The 10,567-nt window shown below is 42.6% G+C and overlaps 2 protein-coding genes across 5 annotated transcripts in view; one reads left to right on the top strand and one right to left on the bottom strand.

Moving 5' to 3' along the window:
• The window catches only part of 2mit, a 33,737-nt gene extending 25,009 nt beyond the window's left edge, over nt 1-8,728 (top strand). For 2 of the 4 annotated variants that reach the window (NM_142001.4, NM_001275600.2), the window contains exon 4: nt 2,112-8,728. In NM_142001.4, the coding sequence (NP_650258.2) occupies nt 2,112-4,568 (2,457 nt within the window). In that variant the 3' untranslated portion in view covers nt 4,569-8,728. The remainder of the gene's footprint in view (nt 1-2,111) is intronic. The other 2 variants (NM_001300382.1, NM_001300381.1) reach the window with 2 other exon arrangements.
• The window catches only part of timeout, a 75,226-nt gene that overhangs the window by 33,198 nt on the left and 31,461 nt on the right, over nt 1-10,567 (bottom strand). The gene's annotated exons all lie outside the window — the stretch shown is intronic.

Below are 10,567 nucleotides of genomic sequence, written 5' to 3'. Positions count from 1 at the left end.
ATTTAGCTGAATCAATCAAGTTGGAGAATTGATCTATAAAGTATGAGAAGCCAACTTGTTATAAATTTGCCTTTTAATAATTAGTATGCATGAAAAAGTGTGGAAGATAAATCAGTATTAAGTGAAATAAACTATATGAAAACTAATATTATGAATACTTACTAAAAGTACGCACACACTGCATGAAACGTGCAGAAAGCAAGTGTGATGAATTTAAAAATTATTATTATTAATTAATCTGTTATTTTATTGCTGAGGATAAATATTTTAAGCAAACCGCAGATAGTAATTAAAAAGGATTATATAAGAATATATTCAATTTAAAATGTTAGTTGCGATAGGAATGAGGGTAGCAAAGTATTTTCCTTGAGTGGCAGTTGCAGGCATTGTTAAGCTGTTAGTCCGGCTAAGAGGACACGCCACTCAAGTCCAGTTAAGAACGTAATTAAGACACAATGTGGCCTCACAATGGAATAGCAAAGTGCACTTCTCACTTTTCAACAAATGCGAGTGGAAAACAAAGGGAAAATAATAGAATGGGCGCGCTCAAGTCTTAATAAGGAAAGAAAAGCAATTCGAAGAGGGTGCAGAAAAAATATATATATAGACCACTGGAAAAGTCCGGCCCAAGTCCTGCGAGCCGCCTGTGATTGACATAAGCAGCAACACGAGCTGCAGATTAGCGTTCCTCCTCAAATTGCCAGCACTTACACCCACAAAAAGAGGCAAACAGATTTATAAGGGGCACAAAAATAGACAATCTCGATTGCATTACGGGCACAGAGCTCAGCAGGTCCGCAGGCTTCTTTTCCTTCGCCCAGGTATTATCCTTAAACGGCTTCAAGTGTAGACAAACAAATGCGGCGCATAAATTGAGGCTGCCGCCGCCTTTGTAGCTCTGTCGATTATGGCGGAAGCCATAAAAGGTGCAAAAATACCGCTTCGTAAGCTGTTTAGGGCCAGAGACAAAGGCTCCCAGCCAGCAGCAGGAGCGGGATCAGGACCAGGAGCAGTGGCAGCAGCAGAAGCGTCAGCCCGACCAAGGGCATTAATAAAATAAGGATAATTGGCATAAGCATAATCACGTTTAAGCCAACAGCCAACGTGCAGCTGAGACAGGAGCTGGAATTAGAAGTACACTTCAAAGTAACCTCTATTAAATATCCATTTTTATTGAGCCTATTTTGAGATACTGAAGTTTGAGTTTCTTTCAAACTCAAATACCAACTCAAATCTGTATCGTATTTAAACAATAGTTTCCTCTTCATTTGGTGAAATCATCTGATGTTTTATATTATATTATACTTTGATGATGATGATTTTTTTCAAGTGGACTAGCCAACTATCTGTGCAGTCGCTTCTGCCATTCCGGCTGCTACTGGAGTGAGTGGTTCATCACTGCTCCCGGGTGCCTTTGTTGCCAAGCCATTTTAATTTGTTCGCCGGGCCAGGCCGACTGCCTTTTGCCACTGCCTTTATCGGCAGTCAACACGCAGCCTTTTCATGGCAAATTATGGCGTTTAGGGGCCGCTGGTTGCCCATCCTGAGGCCCCAATTGCCCGCCTGCTCCTCCACATTCTTCTCCACCTCATCACCACTTTGGCAGTATAATACTTTCATTTCTTTGGTGCCCCAGGACAGAGACGACGGCAGGCTGTCTGGCTTCCTGGTTGCCTGGCACTCGTTTCATTTAACGAGTCGCGTCTATGTTTACTTTTGTGCCAGACGAGCATCGCTCTGGGCATCGCAGGCGTGGCATGGATCGCAAAAGGGGGCAAGTTCGCCGCCGAGTCCTTTGAAGTAATTATAATGGCAGATTTAAGTTAATTTTTAAACAATGTCGCATGGGGGCATGCATCTCGCACTTTCCCTCTTTGTCAGCCACTAATCAAATTTCCCCAGACTTTCGCCCAGAACAATAACTTCTTGAGTGCTCGGCGAAGTCAGTGGCTAGACAGGGATTAAATCATAAAAGTTTTCGCAGCCCTTTATAGTCAATTTTAAAGAAAGCACCACTACCTCATGGATTTCCTAAAATCAAAATGTTTTTATAATTTTCATGCAATTTATTAAATGTTTTAAACTAATAGAAATTTTCTATTAATTTTTAGGCAATTAATTGCGGTGACATGGACAGCTATCCGCTGCTGCAGTATCTTGATCTCTCGCACTCCCGCATTGCCCAAGTGGAGGACGATGCCTTGGGACGATTGGAGCTCCTCGAATCCCTTTTCCTAGACCGTAATCTACTGATGCGAGTGCCAAGTAGTCTGCCGCCATCGCTGGAACACTTATTTCTGCAGCACAATCAGATAATGGAGCTTCCGCCACAGGCTTTTGTGGGATTGGTCAATCTACAGACTCTGGACTTATCCAACAATCGATTGATCTTCCTGCCCCCGCTATCGCTCCCCAAATTGCTCACCCTGAATCTGGAATCGTCAGGGGTGGAGAGCGTTAGCCAATCGATAGTGCACACACTGCCACAGTTAAGGGATCTTCTACTGGAGGACAACCCCATTAAGTGCAGCGATTTGCTGGGCATTGCCGAATGGGCCAGTCCTTGCAGGTCAGTGGATGCGGGTCAATCGAATGGGGCAAGTGTAAGTGGGCGCGTGGATTTGAAGACGGAGTATCTGCAATTCCACAATTTTTACGAAAACTTCAGCAGCCGAGAGTGTGGTATAAGAAAACCGGAAAATGACACAAAGCCGCCTTCTTGCAGCCTAACAAGGGCATCAGCTACATTAACAACAACACCCAGAAGTATGTCAAAAGTTGAAAAGTCACAAGAAGCACAAGCAACAGCAACATCAGTGGAAGTAGCAGCGGCAACAGCAGCAACATCAGAAAAAACAGGCATACAAGCAACATCAGCAGCACAGTCGACTGCGGCGGCAACAACAGCAGAAAGAGAAGCAATTGCAACAGCAACATCAAGCGACACCACAGCAACACCAACACTCGCAGCAGCAGCAGCAATACAATCAGCTGGCAACATCCCTGCCCAGTTAACCACAAAAACGTTGCGGCCCACAGAAACAACTTCGTTAGCGCAACTGCAGCGTCGGCAACAAATGCCTGGCATGCCGGCCAAAACAACAGAAACGCCAGCAAAGAACCTGCCAAGTTTGGCCCAGACAAAGGCAACAACAGCGCTTCCCATTTTGGCAACACGAGATGCTGCCACAGCAACAACGGAAATAAATTCCGACAAGCCAACGAACATTAGCGGTGCCACAAAAACAGTAGCAACATCAGCTGCAGAAATAGCAACACCACCAGCAATTGAAGTGCCACAAACCATTTTGGCCGGCAAAAAATCTGACAAAATGCCAGCCGATAAGGCACACGAGACTTTATTAAAATACCCAACAAGGGACACATCCGGTCAAGTTGCAACAACGCCACACAAACATGCAACACTGCAGCTGCACGTTAAGGATCGACATCTAATTGGCACACCGCTGCTGATGCACAAGGGCGATGTCCTATTGGTGGATGCCGAGCAGTTGTTGCTGCCTGGTACGGCCACCGTGGCGGATGCGGATTCGGAAGTTCTGGACCCGAGCCAACAACATCAGTCAGCGGAGCAGGAAAAGCACCAGTCAGCGACTGATAAGCGGCAAGCGGATGCAATAAACGGCGACACGAAGTCGCCGGCGAAAGGCCACAAAAAGAAACCATCGCTGAGCATCAAGAAGATGACCTACAGTACCAAACACGCGGCAAAAACCGTGGAGGATATGGCAGCCACCTCGAAGACACCGCAACACCAACATAGCAGTGTGAACACACCCAAAGAGGCTGCTCCCGAGGAGTTGAGCACCTTTGCGCAGCTTAAAGCCTATGTGGAGCTAAAGAGCGAATCGAAACCGGAACACCTAATGGACCAGCGGGAGGAAAACCATCATAATCTTACAGGAAATCATCCAGGAGTCATGCTCCTGGTGGCCTGCGTTTTGTTCATCGTCCTGCTCGCCGGTTTGGCCCACGTCTATCGCTGTGAATTGCCTTGGCAAAGGAGCAACCGCTCTGGTCAATTGCGACCGCATCATCAAAGACACCTAAACGAAACCGATGATGCGCACAGCTTCCTGCACTATCAGGGATCTGTGAACTCCAATGGCGGTGATCCGGCTCGCCTGCAAAAGTGGCACCACAGCACGCGGAGAGAAGCACCCTACAGCTCCCCGCTGCACAATCTACAAGCGCGGGAACTGCAACAGCAACGCTGCCAGCAATTCTATAGCTCCTCGCTGGCGGACAAGAGCTCCTCCACCTCGTCTTCCTCGTCGGGAAGCAGTCGCAGTAGCCTGCACTCGCCCAGCAGAGATGACAGCTACTATATAGAGATGGCGCCCAGTAGTCCACCAGCAGCCAACCTGCCCAGTTTGCCCATGGAACTTTTGGGCAGCCGGAGTAATGCCCTCGGATGCCGGACGGATCGAGTGGCAGCCACCGATCTGGGCGGTACGACAGAGGCGGTACCCTCTTCGGCGGCGGCCATCAAGTCGGTGAGCAGCAGACTGATGACGCCCAGTTCGCGGAGGCTGAACATCTGGTGACAAACCGTCTTTGGTCAGCGACAATACGCACCCTTTCAGTAGAGTAAAAAATTAAGTATGAATGGAGGTCGAACGACAATCGCCAGCTGCCAACTTAACGAGACGAGTCAGAAAGTCGGAGCAGAAAAGGGAAAATATTGAAGTTCTTAAAAATATTTTAAACATTTTTATTTCCCGGATAATGTTTCTATGCCGAAGTGCTCGTGATTTGAAATTTTGAATCAAATTTTGAAGAAAGGCATAAATTACACCAGTTAACAACTTTAGCAAGTCGTTAGGTAAAACTTTAAAGTGCTTGGCAACCCAACGTGTCCTGTCGATTTTTTGTAGGCCGATACTCGAAAAAAGATAATGGTTAGAAATAAAACTCCAAAGAAAACCAAAATGGGACTACGACTGCAGAGGGAAAGCATAAATGCCAGCAGCTTTATATATTATTTTCAGTTGGCTCCCGGCTTGATTTATGATGCCTCAGTGCCCACACATTGCAGACCTCTTAGCGATTCGGTTAGCAGCAACAATTTGTCATAAATTCCTGTTACGTATACGCCGCGTAGTCCCGGGCAACTAAGGCGGTCGAAAAAGGGGAGGGGCGTAGACAAGCGGCCAAGTCAAATGGCCAAAGAGCCAACGCCAGCAAAGTTTTTACGAGCCAGCCAAAGAAGACGATGTCCATCTTGTGGTCTTATTTGGGTCAGTTTACTGGCCAGGACCACCGTGTGCGGCCCAGTTAACTTTATATAAGTGCCTGTCCGCTTGCCAAGATTAAGTGTTCCGATAGTCATGCATATAAAAATGAAATATCGATCAAGTATTAAATAACAATTTAGTTTATGACAGACCCAATTCAGTAATCAGAAGTTGAGGCCGCGCATGCTGAGCCACCAGCCAAATTAATCGAGGAATATTGGTTGGTAGTAAATATAATATGGTAGTTGGAATATAATATCATCCAAATTGGAAAATTAGGTGTGACTTGCCAACAGAGCAGAGAGAAAAATAAGACAAGGCCGTACAAAGTGAATGAAGTACCTTGCTAAACATTGTGTTACAGATTTTAAGTTGGTTTTAGATCTAACACTTAATTTGATGTGGTGCGCCACTTTCGAATTTTCAGCATTCAAGCCAAGTCCTCCCTGCTCTTATTATCCTTTGAGCCATTCTGCGCGTCGATGTTCAATGCTTAGCCAGATCTTAACCTACTTTCACAGCTGCTTTAGATACTAGAGTTTAAATTGCAGTCTAATTAAAGTTTCGCCTCAGTCCCTTTCGCCACCTACCCTTTGGATACTAGAAGTGTTTGCTATCTGCACTGGCATCAAGCATTCTTCACCACATTTGAAGATACTGGGCAAAACAGGCACAAAACACCCTCTTCCTTGAGAATCAACCCGCACTTAACCTCATTTTACAAATTGACCAACACAACATATGGTGTAAATCCAGCCAAATGGCCAGACATCTAATCTGCCACGCCAAAAGTGAAATGTTGTAAAACTATTTGGGGGCTATACGTACATGTATCTAGCGGACATCAAAATAATGTGGCTGCAAATCAAATTACAAGACACGCGGCTGGCTCTTCGGGGGTGGAAAAATGGTTAGGGGAACGACCAAGGAAACGTCCCACAGACATAGAACACAACAATTACATTAAGACACGATAAAAAGTTGTGCAACAATCTTGCAACCCCAACCACCAAACTAACCCAACTACGCCGAACTGAGCTGAAGATGGTACCATCTCCTCCGAAGGGCAAACCACAGTCATTGCACAGCTTTTTCAACTTTTTGCGGCTTTGTAATTGGAATACAAGAAGGAGGCGCGTGCACACAAGCGGCAGCAACAGGAAACAGTCGGAGAAAGTGAAATGCACAGTTAGATTCCACTTAGAAAGCACTCGGAGAAATAATCAAAACCTATGGTCACACAAATACTGGGCAAGAATGGCATTCTAGCTGACTACATACAATCTTACTCAGCGATATTGTAAAAATGAAATAGGGTTGTTCGACTGAAAAGAAACTTATATGAGAAACAATACTAAAAACGAAATTTTACACTTTCAAAGGGTCATAAATATCATTTTAAAATATTCAAATACCAAAGAAGTTTCCTTTTAGCAAACTTACATGCAATATATTCATATTTAGATGAGAATGGAACAATTCTATAACTCTATACTTCTATACCCAATTTTCCCCAAGTGCAGATAGATACCACTTCTTTGGGAAGGGAGCGGGATTTCAGGAAGGCGTTCAAGCAGAGTCCGCTTAAGCAATTCAGAAGGATTTATTTTCGGCCACAAAAGCGAAATGCCCGACAAAGCGCTCCGAACAACAATTAAAGTAATGCTGACCAACAACCCCCTGCGCCCGATTGGGTGGGATTAGATGGCGGGGAGTCCTTTTCGGTCCTGTCCAGTCCAGTTGAGTGGAGTGGAGTGGCGTCCGATGCCAGGACGCACAAAATCTTAATTAAGGAACTTCCAAGTGGGCAAGTGTCGAACGGCAACGGAGGAATGGGGGCATTTTTTGAGAGTTTCGCAGGGCGAAAAACCTTTTTATTTGTCGGCTTGCCAGCACAGCACAAAATTCGCCTACAAAAGAAACCCTACGGCAGAATGACCCAGAGAGTCCGGTTGGATTTAGTCCTCGAGCATTGTCAAATTTAATGAAGGTTTCCCTTCTTGGACTTTGTGCTTATGACACTGGCCAGCTGGCCAAGATTTAGGAAGTTTCCAGTCGAGGGGCAAGCAAGTGAAATGAGTTAATTCGATATTTGACACTTTCGGAGCTCGCATTCCACACAATCTCGGTATGTGTGATGGGTTCCAGGGTTCCAGGCATCCAGAGACCCCCGGACTTTTGTCTCCTGTGCAGTTAATAAAGTTGGTCCGGACCAGGACGTAATTATTTGCCTGCTAAATGGCTTTTGGACGACATTTCGGGGCCGTAAATGGGGGCGATTTAGAAAATTATGTGAAAATAAGTTGCCTTTTGTTTGGCCATTGGCCGTTGGCAGTTAACAGTTGGCGGTTGGCGGTTGTTCGGGATCGTAAATAACGTTCATAATTGGGTAGACTCGAAAAGTTGTGGGGCAAAGGCAAACAGAACTCGAAATAAACATCTCGGCCGTATGGATAGCAAACAATAATTAAACTTAATTGCGCTGTACATTGAAACGTCAAACTGTAAATTATAGTTATTAACATTTACTTGTAGTGGAGTTTACTTGAACTAACATTTCAATTCCGAATATTGCATGTACAATTTCCATAGAATATGTATTTAAAACTTATCGCAACAAAGTGGATTAAAAGTAAAACGGAACAAAGCGACAGCCAGGAAAATACAATTCGAGTAACGTTAATATTTGCATTTAATTTGTCGAAAATCAAAGTAAAATGCGATAAAAACCCACAATAAAAACAAAAACTAATTGCCAAATATTTGACGTACAGTTTGTAGCGTTAGCCATTAAAACCTTTATATGTACGGTTACATATAGACATACATACATATAGAAACAAAGAAATGCGAAAAAAGTGACATACATCTAGCGCAAATCCGAGCAAATAATTATTAAACAAATACTTCTATTTACAAAAACACATCAAATATTTAGTTAAGCCAAAATGACGCGCAGCATTTTAATTAAACAACAGAAAATCGAGCTCTCAGAGAAACAGATGCAAAATGCAAAACATCCAATAAGTAAAGGTAAACAATAGTTGCAGCATAATTTCCGTGTGTATTTGTAAATAGACAACTAAAACCAAATATGAATATATTGAAAACAAATATTGGAACAAACCAGCAAATGAACAAAGAGTATTCGACAAAGAAAATATTTGCTGGAGGACAGTTCCAAATATACATATATACATATAAATATAAAATTAATGTTAGATTTAATGTTGCCAAAATCGGAGCAACAAGTGTTGATGACAAAAACTAAGAACATGTATGAAGATTAAAAATAACAATAGCACTAAGTGAAATGTATTATTGATATAGCAAATATGGATAGCAATTAAAATTGTAAAGATAACATGGCAAACATTTTATGAAATCTTCTTGAAAACCAAAACAATTTTAATGCAAACAAGAAACCGAAAAAAATGTGAAAATAAATTGAGAAATTTAATTTGAAAGAGTAAAATCACTACGGTATGACTGTGTTTTCATTTCATTGGGGGATTAAGTTAACATATATTTCATATATGGCAAAATGGAAAAGTGCGTTATTGTTGTGCACCCAAAGAGAATATCAATTAAGTGAAAGAAAAACTTGGAAAGGATTTAACAAAATTGAAGAATATACACCCAGCAAGAATATTGTATCTTCACTGATATTTTACCTACTTAAAGTTGAAGGAAAAGAAGCTACATCAGCAGATGTAGATGTTAGGATGCTAACCCACATATTGGAAAAGAAAGATCAAACCAGGCGAGCAAGGACAATAAAAATAAACGTTAAATTAGTGACACATGCGGCAGTTAAGCGGGGCATAAATGTGAATGAAGCCACGGCTAAATTATGCCAATACACAGATGTCAGGGCACCGGGGAAACTCGAGGAATACTCCCGGGAGGTCAGGACCCAACAAAACGGGGAACATTTTTATTTCAAATCCAATTATTTCACATCGAAACTGCAATCAGATGATTGCGTTCAGCAACAGGAAGCGTTCGCATACACATAAATACGGATGGTTGTGGGCATGTGTGTGTATATGTGTGTGTGTTGGTGGACAAACGATGCTGTGAAAATGGCCGACAAAATGAAAGTCAATTGGTTTTTCTTGTTTTTCCCTCCGCCGTTTTCATCTTTTTGTATTCTTGCCCTTTTGTGGCGTTTTTCTTTCTTACGGTACAAATGTCGTTAGCATCGTGGGAAAAGCGGGCGGGAAAAAAAAGGAAAAACTGTCGCCACATTGGGAAACTCAGCGCACATGTCAAGAAATTGTTATGCGCCCTTGGACATTCATTCGTATGGGCGGCGGGGAATTAAATATTCAATATTGCATCGGGACAAACATCCGACATTCAATATTGCCAAAAACATCTTCATGCGGTTGGGGGGGGGGGGAGGGTCTGAAATGCGTGCGCAATAAAAAGGTTAATGGTAAAATAATAAAAATGTAACGAAATTTTGTGACATGCGGCGACAGTTTGATGAGAAAATGTCATTCCCCATCAATTTTTTGCTCCACCTTTTGACGGGTGCAAAAGGTGAGAGGTTGTGGAACATTCGGACAGTTGCTTGCCACTTCACTTTTTGCGATTCGCAATCCTGCTGCTGGTTCATAAGTGCCCCGTCAGCAGTTAATGCACTTGGCATTTGACTGATGGCAAAGCCATCCGAAAAGTCTAGGCCAGAAGGACATTATCTCTGATTAACCCGCATAAGCACTGAGCGGTGGCCAGAACCGCGGAATGGAGTATGGGATGCTCGAATGCATCACAGGAAAAAATATTTGATTTTCCGTTGTAAGCTTAATTGATACCTAATTGAAACTAATTTACAGTAAATTACACAATATTCATAAAAATCTATACTAAAAAAAATATATTAACAGTAAGGATTGCAGCTGCTTTTAGATATTATATTTTTATTTGATAATAATCTCCTGTTTTAATTTGTTTATTTTTTTTCCAGGTTTCCTGCATTGTGTAGCATATTCAGATTTTTTTTTATCATTATTTTCAATTATAAAAATTTCCATAATTTTCTCAATATTTTCTTTTAGTGCATCGCCATTTTAAAACAATCTGTACTTTTGCCCTAATGAGTATGCGAAGGGAAAATGAAAGAAGTAAAGGGCGGGGCAATGGAAATTTTCTCTGGCAACCATTGAACTGCTAATTTTTATGCAATTTACTGCAGCGGTGGCTCCAATTGAAAAATGTTTGACTTTGTTTCTACGAGTGTGTGGGGCTGGGTGCCTTTTTTAAACTTGTATATGAGAGAGCACAGCTGGGGAAAAACTTTA

This window comes from Drosophila melanogaster, chromosome 3R (genome assembly GCF_000001215.4).
Source record: "Drosophila melanogaster chromosome 3R".
Taxonomy (NCBI): domain Eukaryota; kingdom Metazoa; phylum Arthropoda; class Insecta; order Diptera; family Drosophilidae; genus Drosophila; species Drosophila melanogaster.
This window is presented reverse-complemented; position numbering and strand designations above follow the sequence as displayed.